This window comes from Podarcis filfolensis, assembly GCF_964270895.1.
Source record: "Podarcis filfolensis genome assembly, chromosome: 14".
Classification (NCBI taxonomy): Eukaryota; Metazoa; Chordata; class Lepidosauria; order Squamata; family Lacertidae; genus Podarcis; species Podarcis filfolensis.
Genome location: NC_139616.1, coordinates 51807386 through 51830984, shown reverse-complemented (window position 1 = coordinate 51830984; position 23599 = coordinate 51807386). Strand labels below are relative to the sequence as shown.

The 23599-nt window shown below is 55.0% G+C and overlaps 2 protein-coding genes across 2 annotated transcripts in view; one reads left to right on the top strand and one right to left on the bottom strand.

The window, feature by feature from the left end:
* The window catches only part of GLIS2 (GLIS family zinc finger 2), a 28546-nt gene extending 13390 nt beyond the window's left edge, over window positions 1-15156 (top strand). Inside the window, exons 2-7 of the mRNA XM_083585756.1 lie at window positions 7469-7712; window positions 7849-8030; window positions 9672-9848; window positions 9949-10082; window positions 10871-10989; window positions 12059-15156. Of these exons, the coding sequence (XP_083441882.1) occupies window positions 7544-7712; window positions 7849-8030; window positions 9672-9848; window positions 9949-10082; window positions 10871-10989; window positions 12059-12828 (1551 nt within the window). The 5' untranslated portion in view covers window positions 7469-7543 and the 3' untranslated portion in view covers window positions 12829-15156. The remainder of the gene's footprint in view (window positions 1-7468; window positions 7713-7848; window positions 8031-9671; window positions 9849-9948; window positions 10083-10870; window positions 10990-12058) is intronic.
* Window positions 15157-15882: 726 nt separating this feature from the next.
* PAM16 (presequence translocase associated motor 16) lies at window positions 15883-20937 on the bottom strand. Its single transcript, XM_083585963.1, has 5 exons — window positions 20802-20937; window positions 19865-19949; window positions 18660-18796; window positions 16690-16755; window positions 15883-16039 (listed from the first exon to the last, which is right to left on the bottom strand). Exons 1-5 carry the CDS (start codon window positions 20802-20804, stop codon window positions 15947-15949), a joined length of 384 nt encoding a protein of 127 aa, XP_083442089.1. The 5' UTR covers window positions 20805-20937; the 3' UTR covers window positions 15883-15946.
* Between the last annotated feature and the right edge of the window lie 2662 nt (window positions 20938-23599).

The window sequence follows — 23599 nt, the reverse complement described above, 5'->3', positions numbered from 1 at the left end:
GGCTCCAATTCTCCGCTCTTGGGGGGAAAGCCAAGGAGCCAGACAGGGTCCTCCCTGCCCTCGGGACCCCTTCTTATTTCAGGCACAGCCTTGCTGCCCCCCAGCCTGCTTCCAGGAGGGGTCAGCAAGGGGCACCCTGGGGGGGTGTCTTCCTATAGGGCCTGCAGCGCCTGGGCCTCTGCCAAGGAGAGCCTGCAGGATCCTGCCTCCCTCCCTTGGCTGCATGCAATTAAGCAGGGAAGTGGAGCAGCCTTTGGGGAGGGAGGGGGCCCCCCCTCTCCCTGCTGCAGCAGCAGCTCCCCACCCGCTTCCGCCCTCGCCTCCTTTCTAATGGATTCCTGTTGCAGCTGTGGGACCCTTCCAGCTGACACATGGCGGGGAGGGAGGGAGAGGAAAGGCCTCTTCCGGCTGGGAGGGGCGCCACCAGGCTTGGCCCCAGCCAGCCAGAGCTGCCTCCTGCCAGCTGCTCCTTCCAGGCAGAGTCCCCAGCAGGCCCCTCTCTCGGGTGGGGAGCAGGGGGAGGGAGGGGCCCTCCTGGGACGACATCCACACCTCCCGTTGCGCTGCTCTAACAGTCGGGGAGAATGCTGGGAACTGTAGTTTGCTAAGGGGACAGATCGCATGGAGATACAGTTTACACCACCACCCCTTTAGTTCCCAGCACTCTTCCTTACTGACAAAGTGGTGTAGTACTGCTTTAAGCCTTCAGACTAGAATAATAGAATCAAGTTGGAAGGGACCCCCCAAGGGCATCCAGTCCAACCCCCTCCAATGCAGGAATCTCAGCTAAAGCATCCATGACAGATGGCCATCCCAGCTCTGCTTAGAAACCTCCCAGGAAGGAGAGTCCACCGTCTCCTAAGGGCAGGCATAGGCAAACTCTGGCCCTCCAGATGTTTTGAGACTACAATTCCCATCATCCCTGACCACTGGTCCTGTTAGCTAGTGATGATGGGAGTTGTAGTCCCAAAACATCTGGTGGGCCGGAGTTTGCCTACGCCTGCCTAAGGGAGTCTGCTTCCTTGTCAAGCGGCTCTCGCTTTTCAGAAACGCTTTCCTGATGCTTAGTCGGAACCTCCTCCCTTTTCACTTGAAGCCACTGGTTCAAGTCCTACCCTCGAGCAGGAGAAAACAAGCTTGCTCCATCTTCAGATATTTGGAAGTGGCTCTCAGGGCTCCCTCAGTCTCCTCTTTTCTTTAGCCTCGAATTTAAGCAGATTTAGGGGAGCAGGACTGGGTACGGAGGGGATGCCACAACTATGGATTAGAACAGAACATGAGCAGCGGAGAGCACCTAATTTTGGCGTTGCGCAAGGTGCTGCTGACCTTTGAGACCCCAAGGTCCCCTACGGCTGTGGATGTGACCAGAGCCTGGCTGCCTGGCTTTGCAGCCTTCCTCTGCTGTCCCAGATGAGCCCCACCACAAGAAGCTGGAGGGCCTCTTGGTTGGCATCCCCCGCCTTCTGGCCCCAAGCCCTGGTTGGGGGCTGAGGGCACCAGGCCCCTCCTGTTTTTATATCAAATCATGAATTTGCCTCTGGCCTCCTCCTTTGACACAGCCCTCCTCAAGGACACAAACGCCGTGGGAAAGGAGTAAAGTTGTATTATAAAGCAGCATGAGACAAGAAATTTAAAACGTAAGACCAGTACAGGGAAAACGCAGGGAAAATAAGTGTGTTTGTTTTTTGAAATCTTTTTTATTTGATTTTACAGATATAAATTTATAAATACATATCCGTGTATAGAGAATTCTCTGAATCTCGAGACTCTGTGGGTCCTATTGTCAACATTTTCAGCTGCATATTATTGCATACTCTATATTTTATATCCCTCCATATTAATCCATAATGTTCGTTACATTACAAGTGAAATTAAAATCCTGCTAATGTTTTCATCTGCTTACAGTGGTCTCCTAGTAAATTATAAACTTCTCCCATTCTTTTTTAAAGTTTTTGTCCTCTTGGTTCCTGAAATGGGGAAACTAGTTTTGCTACGTTTTATTTATTCATTTCATAAAGTTTACATAAAACAATAAAGTTGTGGGTTGTTGTTTTTTTAAAAAAAAATACTTTGAAATCTACTAAAAATCAGATTAAAATTCACACTAGCATTTCTAAACACCCGGGCTTATCTAAACAATGTTTTTAGCTGGTGCTGAAAATGGTACAGCATATCAGTCAGCAGGGAGTTCCAAAGTTCAGGTACCTCCACACCAAGTGAAGGGGTTGTTACAATTGTGAAACTGGTACGTGGCACCTGTAGCCAATTCTGCCAATCAAAACAGTCTAGTGGCCATCTATTGGTTAAGGTGATCTAGCAGGGTAGACTGGTCCCAAGCTGTTAAGAGCTTTATATACTTGAACCCGGCCCATACTGACCTGGCAGCTCCTGGGCGCTGGCGGGGTGAGCCCAGAGGGAGGGTCCCTGCCCCAAGGTGCTTCCCATCTGCAGAACCCCATGGAGGGTGTTGGGAGGGCAACTTGCACTCCTTCAGTTCAGCTGGGCTGGTGGCAGCTGGCAGAAGAGCTCAGCCTCAGAGCAAGGGTCCATCTCCTCCCTGGAGGTTTTGATGCAGAGGTGGGATGGCCATCTGTCATGGATGCTTTAGTTTAAATTCCCGCATTGCAGGGGGTGGACTAGATGACTCTTGGAGAACCCTTCCAGCTACGATTCTAGGATTCTCTCATGTCAGAAGCTGATGACCTCTCCTTCCTTGGTGGTTTGTAAAATGAGGCTAAATTTAAGATTGCATTTTAAATTGTCCCCCCCCTTATGTTTTTACTGTGATTTTATTGGTGTTAGCTGCCCTGAGCCTGGCTCTGGCCGGGGAGGGCATGGTATAAATAAAATTATTATTATTATTATTATTATTATTATTATTATTATTATTAAGCAGAGGTTGGATGCCCACCTGTCAGGGACCCTTGAGCTGACATTCCTTCACAGCAGGGAGTTCATAGAATCATATAATAGTGGAGTTTGACTAAATGACCCTCTGGGGTATTTTCCATCACAAGTCTGAGATTCTGTGCCATTTTAAAGTGTGGTGTCTTGGGAGGGGGGGAGTTATTCTGTTGCTTTAATTTTGATTATGTCTTTTGTGGTTTTATATTTTGATTTTGTTTTGTGAACCGCTCTGAAACACCCAGGGAATAGGGCGGTATATATAATTAATAATAATAATAATAATAATAATAATAATAATAATAATAATAATAATAATAATAATAATAAATATAACGTCTCAGCCCAGAAGTGTGCCGACTCCGCCGCCGACGGCGCTTTTGTTTCGAGGGTGGACAGTCCGGGGGGGGGGGCAGGATGCGCTTTCATGCAGCCGCCTCGGACCTCCCAGCGCGCGGGTGGGCAGCCCCCGCATACCGAGGCCGTCGGGGCCCCTCTGCCTCCAGGCGTCGGCCCGACGGGGGCTCCTGCCTGGGCCTGCCCCCCCCCCCGTGCCCCGGCTCCGCGGGAGGCGCTGCCGCATTCCTGCGCGTCTGAGCCGCTGCCGCCTGCCGTGGCCCGGTGCCAACCAGGCAGGGAGGGCAGGAGGAGGCCTCCGCCAGCCGGGGGGGGGGGCAGGGAGCAGGTGCCACCTGGAGCTTGCCGGAGAGGGGAAGGCTCCGGCTCCCGGCCCCGCCACCCCCAGCGACCCTCCGGTGGCCGCTTTGGCTTCCTTGCGCTCGCCGCCCGCGCGCCCCGTCGCGTCCTGCGCCTCCATCCATGCGCTCTTGGCAGCGGCAGGGGCCGGGCGTTCCCGGGCTGCCTGGGAAGGCAGGCGGGGCCGGAGCCGAAGGAAAACAGACCGAGCCGCAGCCCTGCCCAGCCCGTCGCAGGGCACTTGGCAGCCGGGCCAGCGAGCCTGGCGGGAGTCCCCGTCGAGGCAGAGGCAGCTCGGGGTCACGCAGGGCGTGGGGACCCCGCGGCCCGGTGCCTCCGGGAGGGAAAAGACGAGGCAGGCGGGCGCCCCTGAGCATACGCAGAGTGCCTTGACCCAACTCCCCGCGAGGCGGGGCTTCTGGACGGGGCGGGGGGCCTGGACGTGGGCTCAGTTTGTTCCCGGAGCTGCGAGGAAGATGCGTCGCGCCAGGTCTTGAGCAAACAGCCCGAGCTGAGTCTTCCCTCTCCTCCGGTTGTGCCGTCGGGCAAGGAACGGGCGGAGCGGGGCCCGACAAATCCTGGAGGGCGACTTCCTTCTTGCCGCCGCCCGCTACTTCCCTCCCTTTCCCCCCTGGGTGGATGTCCCCCAAAAGCGCCTCCCTCTCTCCAAGTTGCTGGAGAAGGCAGGAGGGCTGGTGACTTCTGTGGAATTGGGGCCCCGATGCCTACGGAGGGCAGGGGAACTGGCAGGCAGACGCCCCCCACCCTTGACTGCCAGGACTCATAAACAAATCCCACCCCGAAGCCCCCCTTTCCACCCATGTACTCGGAGATTCTGCTCCTGGGACCTTCAGAGCAGCCTCCATGCTTGCTAAAAGAGGAGGCAGCAGCAACGGAAAGTGGGGTGCGATGCCCCCCATCAGCATCCCAGATGGGTTTTGGCCTGTGTCCCCAGTGAGGAAGGTCTCCTGGACAAGGGTCAGTAGAAGCATCTGGACTAAGCCAGGGATGGAGGCACGTGTGGACCTCCCGGGTTTGGACTCCCAGGGAGTCAGATGGTGATGAAGATGATGGTTGTTGGTGTCTAACAACATCCGGGCCTTAGGCAGCCCCCTCCCCTTCAAAGCAGGGAGAGCCAACATGACTCCCACTCCCAGGTGTGGGGCCTAATCTCTGGCCCTTGGTAGAGCTGATGGGAGCTGCCGCCCAACCACACCTGGAGAGCCAGCACAGGTGAAGGACAAGGGGAGAACCTGCCAGAGGGATGAGGCCAGCGGCCAATGGGGTGCCTCAATGGGAGACCCACAAGCACAGATTTAGGGGGTGCAAGAAGGAGGGAGAGCACCCTAACCCCACAGAGCATTTACCTGAGCACCATGTTGAAGGCAACTCCGTTATTTCTAACTCAGATTATTTGCCCTTGATTAATTGATAAATGGCATGAATGTGATTTTGTGGAATTGGGGTGTTTATTGGAGCCTCAATTGAATGGAAATAACTTGCCTTTATGAAGCAGTAGTCTTCCACCAGGGCTACTGGGCCACATTCCTCTCAATAAGAATGTCAAGCATTTTTTATAAAAAAGACCCCCCCCCCAATTTCTACACTCTTTTCTGCCCCACATACAATTTACACTCCCATGAATTTACAGAGGGGGTATTTCTGTCAATATCCTCTGCACCACCCAGCCCAAAAGCATAACTGCGGCTACAGAGGTGAAGGCCTGTTGGGGGGCAGGGAACCACATAAAAATTGGGCTGTAAAATGTGTTTCCCAATTTTTCAATCCCCCCCAATTTTCCAAAAAATAATTGATCCCCCCCAGGAGGAGATAGTGGCACTCTGCACATGTGTAATGATACACTTTCCCAAATAAGTGCTATACAAGTCCTACTGTGATGAAAACGGCGAGGTTAAAAATTGCCGCAGTCCCAAATCACACATTGCCAGTCACCCATGAAAGTAGCATTTCTTACTTAATTTGAAACCTGTGGTTCTAATTGAAATGGATATTGATGGCAAGAGATGGCAAGTGTGAGTGGATGAAGTGTTACAGGGAAATTGGATGGGAGAGAAAGACTCCCCCCCCCCCCAGCCTTGCCTCACCAGTAAACAATTTGCCTGGCTGGTTACCAGTGGGGATGGGCTCTGGCTGTGTCTGCTGAAAGTCCCAGGCAGGATCTGGAGTGAGAGGCCCCCCCCCCGCCCTGCCCAGGTGAGCAGCTGGCAGGAGGTCTCCAGACCCGAAGGAGGCACCCATCACATCTCCCGGTGCCCGCATGGGGCAGAAACACTCCGGTTGTGCCAAGGTCTTTGTGCAGACATTTTTTAAAGACCTGGGAGGGAAGGAAGAAGCGAAGTTTGGGGCCCAGAGCAAGACAAGGGAGGCAGCCTCCCTTGTGACTCTTTGATCTGCCAGCCTCGAGGGGAGGGGCAGAGCGACTTTGTTCTCTGCTGGTGGTGGGGAGCCCTGTGATCAATGCCCTCTGCCAGCCCTTGCTGGAGCAGCTGCTGCCCCCTGCTGGCCAGTTCTGGGGAGCCACAAACCCACATTGTTGTTGTTTAGTCGTGTCCGACTCTTCGTGACCCCCTGGACCAGAGCACGCCAGGCACTTCTGTCCTCCACTGCCTCCCGCAGTTTGGTCAAACTCATGTTTGTAGCTTCGAGAACACTGTCCCACCATCTCGTCCTCTGTCATCCCCTTCTCCTTGTGCCCTCCATCTTTCCCAGCATCAGGGTCTTTCCCAGGGAGTCTTCTCTTCTCATGAGGTGGCCAAAGTCTTGGAGCCTCAGCTTCAGGATCTGTCCTTCCAGTGAGCACTCAGGGCTGATTTCCTTCAGAATGGACAGGTTTGATCTTCTCGCAGTCCATGGGACTCTCAAGAGTCTCCTCCAGCACCAGAATTCAAAAGCATCCATTCTTCAGCCATCAGCCTTCTTTATGGTCCAGCTCTCACTTCCATACATCACTACTGGGAAAACCATGGCTTTTACTATACGGACCTTTGTTGGCAAGGTGATGTCTCTGCTTTTTAAGATACTGTCTAGGTTTGTCATTGCTTTTCTCCCACATAATGGGCTTTAAAAACCTCCACTGAGAGTCCAATTGGCATATTTCCTTTCCTGATGCCCAGCGGGAACGTCCTGTAGTGCAACTGCTGGCGCAGGGTGGGGCTGGGGCCTGATCCAGATTGGTGCAACTGCTCCAGCCTCTATCTCTCTCTCTTTTTAAAAATATTTTTATTAGGAATTTAAATACAACATATTAGCTTACAATATAGCATCAGTTTTCCCCCCGCCCCACCCCCATAAAACAACGCCCCCCAGACTTCCCTCAGTTCCAATCTCTGGTTTATCTATAGATGCTATTCTCTGCATGCTACAAAACGGTATAAATCCTTAATTTATCTGACTAGTTATTATAAACAAAGAGTTTGTGAGTGTTTATTCAAAGTTCACTTTGTTGCTTCTTTAAATACTTTGTAAAAGGTTCTCATTCATCTTTAAAGTCACAGTTATCCTTGTCCCGTGATTTGTGTGTCAATTTTGCCAGTTCTGCATAGTCCATCGGTTTCTCTTGCCATAGTTCTTTGGTCGGGGTTTCCTCAGTCTTCCCTCCTTGTGCTATTAAGACTCTCGCTGCCATTGTTGCAGACATGAAGATATTCTTCAACTTCCTTGGCAGGTCTTTCCCTACAGTCCCTAACAGAAATGCTTCAGGTTTCTTAGCAAATGTTAGATGGAACATTTTCTTCAATTCATTGTATATCATTTCCCAATTTTTAAAAATTTCATTACAATCCCACCACATATGGTAAAATGTCCCCTCCTTTTCCTTACCCCACCCTCTCTCTCTCTGATATACCAGGTTGAGGAGCCCCTCGAAGCATCCTCCTCCCCCCTCCCCAATTGACAAGAGTGGCCCCCTCCCTGGCCACTCGCCATGCATTCCCTCGACGAGCCGCTGGACCTCAAGCTGAGCATCTCCAAGCTCCAGGCGGCACAAGCCAAGAGCGACCAGACCCTGGGCGGCTCCAGGCCCCGATCCTTCCGCCAGGACTTCCGGATCCGGGAGGACAGCAGCCCCGACTCGCCTCATTCCCCACTCGACGGTGAGTGGCCGAGGGGTGGGCTGGGTGGGTGGGGGGCAGATGCGAAGGGAGGCTCTGCTGGAGTCGTGGAACTGGGGCGGGGCAGGGGAGATGTAGGTTGGAGCGTCTTCATTGCATCTCCCCCCCTCCTTTGCAGGCCTCCAGTTGCACCCCAAATGCCACGACAAGAGGGACACCCGCTTCTCCTCCACCCCCACCATCGACCTGAGCCTCTCTCCTCCTCCTCCTCCCGGCTTGGACTCCCCCGGCGGGGGCCGCGCCTCGCTCTCCCCCGACAGGCAGAGCGGCGGGGAGTTGGTGAGCTCCTCCGCCCTGCGGGTGAGTTGCTGGGGGCAGAGGAGGTTGCTGTGCCCCAGGGTCCTGCGCAAGAGATGTGTCCCTTATTCTGGCCCATGTAGGACCACCTTGGTGAAGACTTGACGTTTTCATCCCCAAAAGTTTTTGATTTGAGTTTCCGTTGAAATGAGGCTGTATTTTAATGTTTTAATGTATTTTAATCTTGTTTTTAAGTTGTATGTCAATCAATCTGTTTTTATATTGGGTGTTAGCTGCCCTGAGCCTAGTCTAGGCTGGGGAGGGCGGGGTATAAATAAAAATTATTATTATTATTATTATTATTTATTTATTTATTTATTTATTTATTTATTTATTAGTTAATTATTATGTGGGTGGCAGCCGAGTGGCAAAAATGCTCTGGCACCTTCCCTGGCAGCAACCCAGTGAGGCAGCTGAATGGGAGACAAGGCAACTCTCAAGGACCAGACCATGCGGAACTCCAGCCCACTGAGAGGAAGCCAGACTCTGGCTGAGCTGGGAGGACAGGGGGTTGGGCTAGATGACCCATGGGGTCCCGTCCAACTCTGCAGTTCTATGGGTCTCCTGCAGGGGTGGGTGGGCATCCTCTCAAGTGGCAGATGGGGGAATAGATGGGGAGGGGGAGCCTCCTGCCTTGCCCACCTTTGCCATTCCTCGCCAAAATAGGAACCTGCAACCTGTCACGTAAAGTAATAGTTGTTATATTTGAATATTTATATGCCACCCATCTGACTGGGTTTCCCCAGCCACTCTGGGCAGCTTCCAACCAATTAAAACATCAAGCACAGTAAAACATCAAACATTAAAAACTGCCCTAAACAGGGCTGCCTTCAGAAGTCTTCTAAAATTCAGATAGTTGTTTATTTCCTTGACATCTGATGGGAGGGCAGTCACCACCACCAAGAAGGCCCTCTGCCTGGTTCCCTGTAACCTCACTTCTCGCAGGGAGGGAACCGCCAGAAGGCCCTCAGAGCTGGACCCCAGTGTCCGGGCAGAATGATGGGGGTGGAGACGCTCCTTCAGTAGGGCTCCTTCAGGTATACTGGACCGAGGCCATTTAGGGCTTTCAAGGTCAGCACCAATACTTTGAATTGTGCTCAGAAATGTACTAGGAGCCAATGTAGGTCTTTAAAGGACCAGCATTCTATGGTCTTCGCAGCCTCTCCCAGTCACCAGTCTAGCTGCTGCATTCTGGATTAGTTGTAGTTTCCGGGTCACCTTCAAAGGTATCTCCACGCAGAGTGCATGGCAGTAGTCCAAGTGGGAGATAACTAGAGCATGCACCACTCTGGTGAGACAGTCTGTGGGCAGGTAGGGTCTCATCCTGCGTACCAAATGGAGCTGGTAGACAGCTGCCCTGGACACATAATTGACCTGCACATCCATGGACAGCTGTGAGTCCAAAATGACTCCCAGGCTGCACACCTGGTCCTTCAGGGGCACAGTTACCCCATTCAGGACCAGGGAGTCCTCCACACCTGCCCGCCCCCTGTCCCCCAAACAGTACTTCTGTCTTGTCAAGATTCCTCCTCAATCCACTGACTGCCATCCCAGCATTCCCAGGCTTTGTGAGCCAGACCATCAAGCCCTCTGCATTGCCAGAAAAATGCAGGGGACCTTTCTGTTTCTTTCTCGTCCCCCCAGGACCTCCAGTCCCTGCGCTACATCGATGGCCTCCGGAGCTCCTTCCAGTTCTTCCTGCCCCTCAGCTCGGGGGGTGGCTTGCACCTGCCTGCCTCAGCCTTCCTGGGGGCCCCCAAAGAGAAGCGCCTCTCCCCAGAGATGCCCCTGCAGAAGCAGCTGGTGTGCCGGTGGTCAAAGGTGAGCCGTGCCTTTGGGGTGGGGGCCCCTCTCCCTCCAGGGCCCTGCTGGTCTCTGCTGAGGCTGAAGCCCCTCCCTCCTCTGCTTCTTCCTTCTCCAGTGCAACCAGCCCTTCGACCTGCTGCAAGACCTCGTGGACCACGTCAACGACTTCCACGTGAAGCCCGAGAAGGACGCCGGCTACTGCTGCCACTGGGAGGGCTGCGCTCGCCACGGAAGGGGCTTCAATGCCAGGTAAGCCAACTGCTCACTGCCCAGGCATCTGGGGAATGGGAGAGACCCCTGACCCTCCCTCAAGGGGCCTGCAGGCTTCCCAGGGACCAAGCGGAGGAGCGAGAGGAGAGCAGCATTTCCCGCCGAGCTGTGCTGAGCAGACATCCAGGCAGCTTCTGGCACTGCTGGCCGTGGGTGCGAGCTGCAGGGTGGCAACGCCTCGGATGGGCACCACGTTGGCTACCCGTGGCTCAGAAGAGGAGGGGCAGCAAAATGCCTTGTGTTTGAGCTCCCCAAATTCGCTTGGCTTGCACAGAGCACAAGGCTCCCCTTTGAGACTTTGGGAGAACTTGCAAGTCAGGCTGACCATTTTGGTTGGCATGGGCCTGGGGGTGGAAAGCCCTTTATTAGCCCTGTGGTTCTTGGGTGGTGGATCCCCAGGGCCAGGCTGCTGCCAGCGGTGCCCCTTCCCTCCAGGACAGCCTTTGGGAACTTTCCAAAGAATGGAGGAAGCCGCCTTGGTTTGGGGGCTCCTGCTTAGAGGACGCTCTCTCTCTCTTCCCCCCGGCAGCCCCCTGGCTGTGGGGAGGGACACGGAGCCTCGGGAGTGGCCAAGCAGGGGGTGGGGAGCCTGGGGCACCTCCCCTCCTTGTTTGGCTCTGGACTCACCCCAGCACTCTGCAGTGCCAACAGTCGGGGTGACCATGGCAGCCGCAGATTCTTTGCCCCTGTTGAAAGCACTCTGGGAAGAAGTCTCTGCTCTCCTCCTCCTCCCCCCATCTTGACGGGCTCCTTCCTTCCCTCCCCAGGTACAAGATGCTGATCCACATCCGCACACACACCAATGAAAAGCCCCACCGCTGTCCCACCTGCAACAAGAGCTTCTCTCGGCTGGAAAACCTGAAGATCCACAACCGCTCCCACACAGGTGAGTCTTGAGGCCAGGGAGGTGGGCGCACTTTTGCAAGCCTCTCGGGCAGAGTCCAGGTGTCCCTTCTGAGCAGAGCAGCTGCCTTGCAGGGGGCAGACGGATGACAAAGCTTTCCAGGAAGATTGGGAAAGTTCACGGAGGAGGAGAGGGCTATGGAAGACTATTAGCTGCAGCAACTATGCTTCTGAATATCAGTTGCTGGAAACCACAGGAGGGGAGAGTTGCTCTCGTGCTCCAATCCTGATTGCTGGCTTCCCACAGGCACCTGGGTGGCCACTGGGAGAAAAGCCCTACTCTCATGTTCCTATAGAATCCTAGAAGTGAGGCATGGGGCGGGACCCCCATCTAGCCCAGCCTCCTGCAATGCAGAATTATGTTCCTAAACCTCTGACTTCCAAGTCTCCCTGCCCGCTTTCCTTGGGGGAATCTGAGATGCTGGTGGCTGTCAACTAGAGTCTGCCATCTATACTTTGGAGTGTGCCACAGTTTGGAGCAGAGCTTTCCAGACTTTCAATGTTGATGACACGCTTTACAGACGTGCATCATTTCGCGACGCAGCAATTCAGTTTTACAGTCAAACCTTGGTTCTTGAACAGCTCCGTTTTGGAATGTTTTGGCTCCCGAACGCCGAAAACCTGGAAGTAAATGCTTTTTTTGGAACCCAAATAGATGAGTACAATAAGTTGCGTCTCGGAAGTTGAACGGGCTTCTGGAACGGATTATGTTTGACACCTGAGGTTTGACTGTACTAGAAAACTGGAGGTTAAACCCCTTTCCAGCCCTGGGAGGAGTGTGAGGAGTGTTAGTGTGACACACCGAAACACTGCAACCAACACACTAACATGTCACGACACACAGTTTGGAAAGCTCTAGTTTAGAGTGCCTTCTGGGCCAGCTCTTTGTGTTCTACTGAAGGATGAAGGGGGCACAAAACGATGGCCTCGCCAGGCTCCATCCTGGCACCTTCAGTTGTTCTCAAGAGGCCGACAGCAGGTGCAAATTTCGATTGCTGGTTTCAAGGAAGCCTTTCCCTTACTATTCCATGCGTCCCTTCCTCCCCCCGCAGGCGAGAAGCCCTACATCTGCCCCTACGAAGGCTGCAGCAAGCGCTACTCCAACTCGAGCGACCGCTTCAAGCACACCCGCACGCACTACGTGGACAAGCCCTACTACTGCAAGATGCCCGGCTGCCACAAGCGCTACACAGACCCCAGCTCCCTGCGCAAGCACATCAAGGCGCACGGCCACTTCATCTCGCACGAGCAGCAGGAGCTGCTGCAGCTGCAGCCGGCCCCCAAGCCCTCCCTGGCGGCCCCCGCGGACGTGCCTTACCTCAACGGGGCGCAGATCATCATCCCCAACCCCGCCGCCCTCTTCGGCAGCCACGGCCTGCCCCTCCCGCTGGCCCCCGCCCCACTGGACCTCAGCGCCCTGGCCTGCGGGGGGCTGGCCGGCCTCCACAGCCCCGTCCTGGCGCCCCTCAACCTGGCCAAGAACCCCCTCCTCGCCTCACCCTTCGCTGCCAGCAGCCTGGGGCTGCCCGTCGTCTCCTTGCTGGCGGGGGCCGCCTCCACCAAGGCCCTGCCCGAGAGGAGCGTGGCGCGGCCCGGCAAAGGCGGCGGGGGCGGGCAGGGGCCGCCGCAGAGCTGCAAGGAAGCCAGCGGGAGGACTGAGAGGGGCCGGGGGGGTGCGGAGGGCCTCTCGCTGCTGCCTGCGGGGGGTGCCCTAGACCTCTCCACCGGCATGAACTCAGCGGGCAGCTCGGACGGCCTGCCCCCCGGTTGGGTGGTGATCCCCACAGGCTCCGTGTTGCTGAAGCAGGCCGTGGTGAACTGAAGGGGGGTGGCGACCCACACTATGGATGGGGTGGGGGGAATCTGGGACCGGCCGTGGCCAGCAGAGGACCCCAGGCAGCCCTGGAAGAGCTTCTGGCCTGCGCCGAAAGGTGCCCCCCTCTCTTCCCCACCCACCCACCAGACACACACACACCCCATCTCTCCCCCCCACCCCGCTATGGCTGCTGGGGCTGGCCAATCCCCTCAGCTTCCTGGACACCCACGACGGAGGAGCCTGGCTCTCCTGAACAAAGCAATAAGCAGCATTTCCCTGAGCAGCAGCCGTGACCCCCCTTCTGCCCCCCAGCTACCTCCACACAGGCATCGCGGGGTTGGTCTAGAGGACCCTTTGGGGTCCCTGCAGCGGGTCCAGGGCCTTTGCCCTCTCTGCATACAGAAAAGGAGGACGCTGGCTCTTTCTCTCTCTGTACGTCCAGAGCGCCTCTTAGCGACCCCCGACATGCTGGCTTCTCTGCTGCCACCCCCTCCACACCCCCAGTCTACTGGCCTCCCCTCTGTGCCTGTTGGCTCGGGGGTCTTCCGCTTCCAGCACTTGGCTGCTGTTCAGGGAAGGAGAGCCCCCCTCAGCTGAGATTAGAGGGGCTGCCCTCCATCTCTCTTACTGAACAAAAGCAGCCAGGCCTTTTCCTGGCTCAGCCCCCCAACCCCCCGACTGACAAGGCACACCCAACGGCTGTGCTGCTCACCAGCCCTTCTTCTGCCTCCCCCCCCCCCAACTGACGTGGAGGAACTGAAATATTCACTTCCCCCTATTAGCCGTTCCGGATGTTTCAAAGCTGACCTGCAAATCTCCCGGCCTGAGATGGCCTTGCGTGGGGACAGCAGCTGACAAGCCTTCCTTGGTTCTTCTTCCACCCGAGAGCCCCCCCCCCCACAAGCTCCCCAGCAGGCAAGGACACCTCTCCCATCAGTTTCCTCTGGCCAAGATCCGTGTTGATAGATGGGGTCCAGAAGGAGCAGGGAGGTTGGCTGGTCTGTGCATCTTCCAGGAAAAGCCCTCTGGAGGCACAGCTTGCCCCCAAGGCAAGGGGTCCAGGGAGCCCCCTCCCTCCCTTGGAGACAGGAGGGGTTGGGAAGGCCAGGCACCCATCCCAAGATCTGAGGAACAGGACCCCCCCCACGTCCAGGCACCAATGCAGGGGAGAGGAGCAGAGGCCAGGAGAGATGGAGACTGCATCTCACCTCCAGCAAAGGCTGCCCAGTTCTTTAATGCCCCTGTCTCCACCTGCAGAATGGGTCTGTCATCAAACTGTCCCACCCAACAGGGCTGTTGTAAGGATTGCTCAGACAATATACCTGCTTTGGGGGGGGGCAGGAGGCCAAGCAGTCCCCAATTGGGTCTGGCAGTGGGATGGGGCCAATATTAGCAGCACAAACCTGTCCTATTGGCAAAAGAGCCAATAGGAGCAAGACCTGAGGGTCGCCAGTCACACCCATTGGCTGAGGCTGGGGCAGGGGCCTGGCTCAAAGGGCCAGAAGGGGGTCTTCTGTAGAGGCTGGAGGGACCCACTGCAAATGGGGCGCTGCTCCGGCCCCCTGAATAAGCCACACTTATTCTTGTTTGTGCATCTTGGTTTCTGATGGGGGGGACCCTTGCCGCCCGTCCCAGCAGCAGCAGGAAGGCCCCCTGCTTCTCCCCCCAAGCGCCCGTTTCTTTGCTGAAGGAGCCCGCTTCACCTCGACTGCCCTCCCCAATTTGGAGGGGTCCCTCTGCTTTTCGCTCCAGTCTCCCCGTACAAGGGGGTCCCCACATACCTCTCTCCATGCCGCTGTTTCAGCGGGACCCCTGCTCTGGGCTTCCACACAGGTAGGCTCCCTGAGCCTGCTGCTGCCCCTTCTTCTGACACCCCCCCCTGCAGGTGCTGGCAGGGGGGAGGCCCCACACCAGGCCCCCCTAGCGCTGCCCGGGGCGCCTGGGACCACGCACTGCCGCTCAGCCGAGGGGAGCTGGCCTCCCAGCCACGCAGTGGAAGAAGGCTGATCACAGGGCCGGACATGCACAGAGCCCCACGTGCCCTGGGGCCTGATCCTGACCCAGCACGCCTTGCTGACTGACCAGGCCTGCGAGCCGGTGAACGTGTCCGTTTCCTTCCCCGTCGTCTGTTGTCGCTCACTCCAGGCCGCCAGTATTTTAAGCCGTTTCTAAGTGCCTTTCGATTGTAGTTTCTGTTGGATTTCGCCCCGCCCCTCTTGCCTCCATCACTGTTAGCGTAGTTGACGACAGGAAGAGATAAGCTACGACCCAGGCCTCTGCGACAAGAGGATGGCTACTATGACGGAAATAATAAAAGTGGATCTTGACACTTTGCCCGGCGCTGCCTCCTGTCTGTCTCCTGGGGAGGGTGGGGCAGGAGGATGGGAACCACACCGAAATATACGTCTGTACACACACCAGGGTTTCCCAAACGTGGGTCTCCGGCAGTTGTGGGACTACAATTCCCATCATCTGTGGCTAGCAGCACAAGTGGTCAGGGATGATGGGAACTGTTGTCCAAAACAGCTGGCGTTTAATGTTGGAGCATATTTGACACTTCCGGGTCGGAGGAGCACCGGAAATAGCTTGTGTGCATGTGCGTGGGCTCCTCCGACCTGGATGTGCACTGGAAATAACGCTTGCGCATGTGCAAATAACGCTTGCGCATGTGCACCAGCTATTTCTGGTGCTCCTCCAACCCGGAAGTGGGCAGCCGCGCAGTGCAGCGCCACGCCGGCAAGAGCGGGTGGCGGGGGCTGCCGCAGGCCGGATAAAAGAGTCCCCCGGGCCTTAGTTTGGGGCCCCCTGACTTGGCAGCTGGGTGATGACTGCAGTCAGTCCACAGGCTGGGCTGCTGCTCACAGAGCAACAAGCTGTCTGGGCAAATGCCTCTCTGAAAGCTTTGGGAAGCAGATTGCAGGTTTCTTGCTTGGCCAAAGAAGGCACTCCTGGGAAGGAGGGAGGCTCCAGCCCCTGCCGTGGGTCCCATCCTGGTGCCGCATTCTGCGCTCTCCCCCAGTCACCCCCTGGCAACAGACTGCGAGGCCGAGAGCAGCAAGCTACAGAAGGGCAATTTATTGGCTAGCTATACTTTAGAGGGGGAGGCCGGTGGGAGAAGGCTCTGCTACGTGTCTGGCTTGCGCTCTGCGTCTTGTTCTCGCCGTTGCTGCGACTGGATCCGCAGCTCTTCGTCCAGGCGCTCCTTGGCTCTCACCACCTGCAGGGCACAGACTTGGCACTCAGTAGCTGCTGCTGCTGCTGCTCCAAAAAGACGGCAGGAGGCCAACACACACAGAGGGCGAGGGCAGCGGCTGTGCCAAGGGCATCCGCCAGAGGGCTCTGAAAACAGCTCAGGAGCAAGCAAGGAAAAGGGGGGCAGGGGTGGAGGAGGAAATCTCGGCTTTGGGGCCTCTTTGATCTCTGGGAACCCCAAGGAAATGAGGGGGCTTGCCCAGAAGGAGGTGGGCACAGGGCAGAGGTCACTCAGGTTGACACTTGGGACACATTGCATTTTATGTATTTTGGGTAAGTTTGGATCTCTGAAAATGATTCTCAGCTTGCCAATAAGCTACAAGAAAGGGAGGAAAGCCTCTTAATTGCATCCCTTCCACCTAAGGGACTGCCAGCCCTGAAAGCACAATTTTATTGTATTATTATAGATGATAATAATCCCTGACAGGGACTCATGGCAGCTTACAGATAGAACAAGAACAGCTAAAAACATAGGGGGAAATCACAATCATTAAAAATAATAATCATTAATAGAAATATATGTATATATACAAATTTCTAAGTGTGAGGGGAATGAGCAGTTTTCTGTGGCTTCCTGGGGGGGGGCACAAGCACAGTTTCACCTCCCCAACTCACCTTGGACTGCAGGTAGAAAGAACCCCCCACGGATTTGTCGTTCACCTTGAATAAATGCTCGTAGTTCTGCCAAGGAAAAGCAAACAATACGCGCATGACCAAACTGCCCAGCGGCACGATTAATTGCCCCGTCCCTCCCATGATCTGGGAAAACCAGTGGACCAAGAGTAGTAGGAGAGCAGCCCGGCTGGATCGGAAGGAAAGGGCCAGCGTTCTGCTCCCCTCGCTGGCTGGCCAGAGGCCTCCGGAGAGCCCACAAACAAGACCCCCTGCCCCCGCCATGCACTCCACCCCCTGGTCTCTGCAGGTGGAGGTACCATTTAACTGTCACGGCTAATAAGCACAGGGGGCCATTTCCTCCTCTGTGAGTTTTAATTAATACCTTTTGAAGCTACCTAAGGCATGGGGGTGACTTGTGGCAGGGAGTTCCACTGATCCACAGCCCTTCTTGATGTTGCTGGACTCGGGCTCCCATCAGTTGCAGCCATCCTGGCCAGGGATGGAGTAGGGCTTAAGAGTGTCAGGCAGGGACCTGGGAGACCATGGTTCAAATCCCCGTTTGGGCCACGGAAGCCTCCTTTGGGCCAAGCTACTGCCTCTCAGCCCAACCCACCTCACAGGGTTGATGCGAGGATTAAATTGGGGGGGGGGGACCATGCAGGCCACCTCTAGCTCCTTGGAATAAAAATGCTGGCATATAAATTCAAGGAATAAACAAGCAACATCTGCAGGAAGGCTGCATGGCTCAGTGGTGAAGAGACTCAGCTTTGGGATCAGCCACTAGGTTCTCGCCCTATGAGAAATACTGCTTCCTGGTGTGCCTTGTGAGGTCTCCACGGGGACCGGGGGACCCAAAGGAACATGAACGCCCACATGGGGGAAGGCTGCAAGGTCCCTGGTTCAATCTCACTGGCATCTCCAGGTCAGGCTGGGAGAGACTCCGGCCTGAAATCCTGGAGAGCCGCTGTGGCCTGTCAGGGGGACAGATTCATAGAATTGTAGAGCTGGGAGCCGACCCCCTTGCGATGCAGGAATCGTTCTGCTCAATGTGGTGCTAAAACCCGCCAACCCTGAGATTAAAATCAGTCTCATGCTCTACTGACTCTGAGCTCGGTGCACCAATGATCTGACTTGGTATAAATAATAATAATAATAATAATAATAATAATAATAATTATTATTATTATTATTATTATTATTATTATTATTATTCGACCTAAGCCCGGTCTTGGCTGGGGAGGGTGGGGTATAAATAAATTTTATTATTATTATTATTATTATTATTATTATTATTATTATTATTATTATTTCTTCATACCCTGCCCATCTGTCTGGGTTTCCCCAGCCACTCAAGGCAGCTCCAAACAGAATATTATTATTAATAATAATAATAATAAAGCAATCAAACATCAAAAACTTCCCTAAACAGGGCTGCCTTCAGATGTCTTCTAAAAGTCAGATAGTTGTTTATTTCCTTGACATCTGCTAGGAGGGCGTTCCACAGGGCGGGCACCACCACCGAGAAGTCCCTCTGCCTGGTTCCCTGTAGCTTGGCTTCTCGCAGGGAGGGAACGGCCAGAAGGCCCTCGGAGTTGAACCTCAGTGTCCAGGCAGAACGATGGGGGTGGAGACGCTCCTTCAGGTCTACTGGGCTGAGGCCATTTAGGGCTTTCAAGGTCAGCACCAACACTTAGAATTGTGCTCGGAAACGTACTAGGAACCAATGTAGGTCTTTCAGGACTGGTGTTATATGGTCCTGGCGGCCATTCCCAGTCACCAGTCTTGCTGCCACATTGTGGATTAATTGTAGTTCCCGGGTCACCTTCAAAGGCAGCCCTAGATAGAGCACATTGCAGTAGAACAGTTTCCTGTATCTCTATACAAAAGCTTTGAAAGCAGAATTGTGGGTCTCAGTCACCAAGGAATGAGCCTTGAACTCTCCCCAACAAGCCTGAAAAGTTGGTATTTACCTTCTGAATGTCCTCTGGGTTGAGCTTGCAGACGTTGAGGATCTGCTGGGCCTCCTGCAGGCTGAGGCCAGAGATGCTGGAGGCTGCTTCCGACTGAGGCCCTGAGCGCCCTCGCGCGTCTGCCGCTGCTTGGCTGGCTGCTTGGAAAGAGGGCCTCGGTTACCCCTCTCGGTTCCCCCACTCTGGACAGCGGGGCTGGCAGTGCTCATGACGCAAACGGGCTCAGGGTGGCCTTGCCAGCTGGGCTGTCCTTGGGAGCCGCCCAGCCCAGGGTCACAAGGCTGGCGTTGGCCGGCCCAGAACTTGTAGACTTCAGTGACAGCTACCTGCCCCCCCCCCCCCGAGAAAGCCACGGGCCACATTGCGCCAGGTCAACGAAGCGTGGGGAGGCCGTGGGAGCAAAAGAGGCAGCCCACAGCGTCTCCCCCCCCCACAAGAAGCACGGCAGAGAAGGGGCAACCACATGGCACTTGTTGCAGGAATTTATGTATAGGTTGGGGTGTTGCCCCTCCAGCAGATATCATGCACATGCAGCCCACTACCAAAATCAGCACAATCACTTTTGTGACTTTTGTGATTTGTCCCCACAAAACACTTCATCACAGTTTCTTCCTATCTATTTGCTGCACAATACCAAACGTAACAATTCACTGATAAATGTATCTATGCACTGGCTCACTGGGAAAACTTCAGAAATTCATACAGACATGTAAGCTCAGCTCCTCAGCAGCCCCTCTGCCTGAGTGATAATCCCTGGCATCCTGATACCTGAGTGCCAGACAGGTAGCCGTTCCAGAAATAACAAACCCAGATGAAGGCAAAAGGGTGGGATTCACTTGGCTGGGAAACAGGGAAATGTAAATATCTCTTTTGTTCCACTTGATGGGTGTTTGGTGGAGGGCAAGGGGAACCATGGGGCAGGGTCCAGGATGCTCAGATTCCTGCCACCAGACCTCCCCTTTCATGATGTAACCGTGATGTAGTTTGAGGGACTGTAACATGGGGATTAGCAGCTAATAAATGTTTGGGGGCTCTTTTGTTCAGGGCTTCCATCTTGTTCCACCTGGTGGCAGGTGGGAGTCCTGTCGCCACAGTCTTCAATCAAGACCAAGCCTCCTGGCTGCTGTTTTGCTCTGGTATTCCTGGCTGGTGCCCTTGCTTTTTTGTCCAAGGGAGCCCTCAGATTTCTCCGTTAACACACTCACCTGCGAACTCCTGCCGCAGCGCCCGGGCAAAGGCTCTGCCCACCACCTGCACCCCCACGAGGACGATCTGCGCCAGGTACTTGGCCTGCCAAGGGAAGAGTCACCAGGGTCAGGGCATTCGCCAGGCAGCTGCCACCCCTTCATGCTCTGTTGCTGTGTCGCTCACTTGACCAGGTTGCTCCTGCCCTTGGGAACCAGCCCCCTTCGGTGCTTGGAGGGCAAAGGCCACTGAGCCCCTCCACGCAAAGCCTCTCTGCAGCGCAAGGCCCACCCCAACCCCGAAGGGGGATGCCGGTAAGCTGCGGGAGGGGGGCGCTTAATGGGGACCTGAAGCTCTCTCTGTGGGGGGGGGTCCTTAGGGTGGGGGTGGGCTCCAGAAGAAGAGGCCCTGGGCACGGGGTGGCGGGGAGAGGAGGCCCCAGAGGCTGGAGACTTTGCTCAGCCCTTGCCAGGGAGGTGGGGAAGAAAGGGGGGACAGAGGGCGAAGGAGGCAGGTGAGCTCACGCTGCACGCACATCACACAACCTCAGGGCCGTGGAGCTGGAAGGGGCCCCGGGGGTCATCCAGTCCAGCCCCTGCCACATTTCCGCCCCACGTGGGGCTCGAACCCGCGACCCCGGGGTCCAGAGACTCGAGAGGCGCCAAGTCTCTCTCTGGGCAACGGGAAGCAAATGGAATTGACAGAAGCAAAATGTAGGCGGCGGGGGGGGGGGGAGGGCAAAGGGAGCCCCGGACGCCTGGGTCCCTTCCTGGGGCTCCGAGGGAGAGGGCGGGGCCAGGGAGGCCGGAGGGACCTGGGGAGGCCACGAGGGTCCCCTCCGTGTGGGGCTGAGCGGGGGGGGGCGCACTGCTCGGACGCCTGGGTCCCTTTCCCGAGGGGGGGCGGGCGAGGGGCTCCCGCACCCCCCTCCCCCCTCTCCGCCCCCCCCCGACTCACCATGCCTCTCCCTCCCTCCTTCCCTCCTCCCTCCAAGGGCGAGATGATCCGGCGGCTCCGGGGAAGGAGGGCACCATAGAGACGAGCCGGGCCGGATGGAGAGGCCCCTTCCGCCTTCGCGACCGGAAGCGGACCCCGTAGCGGCCTTGGGGCCTAGAGCGCCGCCCCGGGATCGAGGGCGGCCCCTGGCGGCCGGGAGGAGCGCGCAGTGCCGGGACCCCCGCCGAGTTGGAAGGAAGGGGCCACCCAGTGGCCATCTAGTCCAGCCCCTCGACGCAGGAACCGCGGCTAAAGCATCCCTGGCAGGCGGCGAAGGAGAGTCCACCCTCCCACACCGTATGAGGACCTGGAGTCATGGAAGTGCGGACTTGGGAGGGGCACCCAGAGGCCATCTAGTCCAGCCCCGGCAATGCAGGCAGCGGGGACGGGGTGAAGCGGCGCCTGCACGCCCGGCTGTTAAAAGCACAGGAGCAGAGGGTGGGAATGTAAAAAAGTGGGAAACCTCTGGGAAATGATACATAATGAGGTGAAAAAGATGTTGAAATTTACATTTATTAAGAAACCAGAAGCATTTTTACTTGGCATTGTAGGAGATGATATTAATAGACAGGACTGTAAGTTGTTTTTATATGCAGTGACGGCAGCAAGAATATTATTGGCACAAAAACGGAAGCAAGAAGAATTACCAACGATAGAAGAATGGCGGATGAAATTCATGGACTATGCAGAACTGGATAAATTAACAGAAAGGATTCGAAACCTGCGGGACCAGGGATTCTCAGAAGACTGGAGTAAATTTACGGATTATTTGAAAAGCAACTGTAATGATCAGATTACGCTAGTAGGACTGCAATAAGTTCTGTAAGGAGGATTATTTGAAATTGCAAGAAAGACTATGAGGAGAACTATTACCGGTAGTTAATGATAATTAAGAGTAATAGAGAAATTAAGAAATGTAGAATAAGTAATGATGAACGGAAAATCATCAGAGACTGTTGATGGAAGTCTAAAATATTGTATAAGCTAAGGAGTTATGTTGAATGATTGTTGAAAATGATATGTAAAAAAACCAATAAAAATGTATAATAATAATAATAATAATAATAATAATAATAATAATAAGGTGGCAACTCTGCCGGTGGCGCCAGACTAGCAGGCACAGCAAAGGGTGGCATTTTCTTCAGGGAACAACGTCCGACCCTCCGAGGGGCCTGGCTGCGGCCGGAGCAGAGCAGGCAGCCCAGTGCAGCAGTCCAGTGCCCAATTTCCCACTGCGGCCAGCCAGTCCTTCCTGGGCCCTTTCTCTCTCCTTCGTGGGTGGTGCTGGCTGGGTTGCACTGGTGCCCTTTGGGCGGTCATCCCCTCCTCTTGAATGGCGCTTTCCCACCCTCCCCATGTTCTAGACACCTGGGACCTTTGCAGGTATTTGCTTACCTTTAAGAAAACAAAATTTTATGTGGAACTGCGCAACCAGTCTCAACTGTGTTTCATGGTTTGGGGATTTGGAGTAGGTTGAAAATGTGTGTGTTGCGGCTGGACCCACCAGCCCCCCCCAGCGCATACCCACAAGGTCAAGCGAGGACACAGCTAAAGGAAAAGGCTTTGGGGTGGAATATAGGGGGAAGCTGCCCCGTCCACTTCCGAAAGAGAGAACAAAGGAGGCTCTGCTATGTCGTGGGAAAGCCTTTTCTTTTATTATGGTTTTTCCTTTCCTGACTCCTCTAACCACAAGGGCAAATTTTATGTTTAATACGGCTGCTTTGCACTAAAGCAAAAGCAGAAAAAGAGCTGTTTTGATTCAAACGCTGCACCCTTTGGAACAGGGGTCAGCAAAGTTTTTCAGCAGGGGGCCGGTCCACTGTCCCTCAGACCTTGTGGGGGGCCAGACTATATTTTGAAAAAAAAATATGAACGAATTCCTATGCCCCACAAATAAGCCAGAGATGCATTTGAAATAAAAGGACACATTCTACTCATGTAAAAACACGCTGATTCCCAGACCATCTGCAGGCTGGATTGAGAAGGCGATTGGGCCAGATCCGGCCCCCGGGCCTTTGTTTGCCTACCCATGTTTTGGAAGGACAGCAGCAAAATGAAAGTATAGAAAGTACAGACAGGTGTGGACGGTCCCCAGGTGGAAAAAAACCCATGCTCACAATGTGCGAAGTCCTCTTACATGCACATTTATAGTGGATTTAAATCTCTTGTCTGATTATTCCTGGATTGGGATAAATCTGAATTTAATGGGGACCAAGAGCAGCTGCCAGTTGTTGGAGGAGATCATGGGGCAACCCCAAAAGGAATTGAGGCACGAGGGGCTTCAAACCCACAGGAATCTCCTGCGTGGACGAGCCCAGAATTTGTCACCGGAAAAACCCAGGATTCCCAAGCCCAACTTCTTTCTTGACCTGACCCAGCTGCTTCTGGACTTGGATCATAAGAAAAGCCCTGTTGGATCAGGCCCAAGCGCAGCAGCGCACAGGAACTAAGGAAGGCAGGCATTTGCTGTCATGGAGGAGGAAGTGAGAAGTTTTCCCCTAAGAGAGTGGCGCCCCTTTTCCCAGGCACAGAAGCCACAGCCCACCGGCCCAAAAGTCTGCAAGGCAGAACCAGGGTCTCTAAGGCATGTGGGGGCCGCAGGGGGCCTCCAGGGGCCTGTGTGACACCAGCACCCATTCTGGGGCGCAGAAAGGTCTACCAGGCTGGGCCGGGTGCTCTCCATCCCTCTAGGGGGGGAGAAGAGTCGCTTTGGGCAGAAGGCTGGTGTTTTGAATAACAGACACAAGAGGCAAAAGAGC

Coding starts and splice junctions, on each gene's coding strand:
- PAM16 (XM_083585963.1), bottom strand. Junction 16,756..18,659: donor ACCCAGAGGACATTCAGAAG/GTAAATACCAAC, acceptor TTTCCTTGGCAG/AACTACGAGCATTTATTCAA. Junction 16,040..16,689: donor CTTTCTACCTGCAGTCCAAG/GTGAGTTGGGGA, acceptor TGTGCCCTGCAG/GTGGTGAGAGCCAAGGAGCG.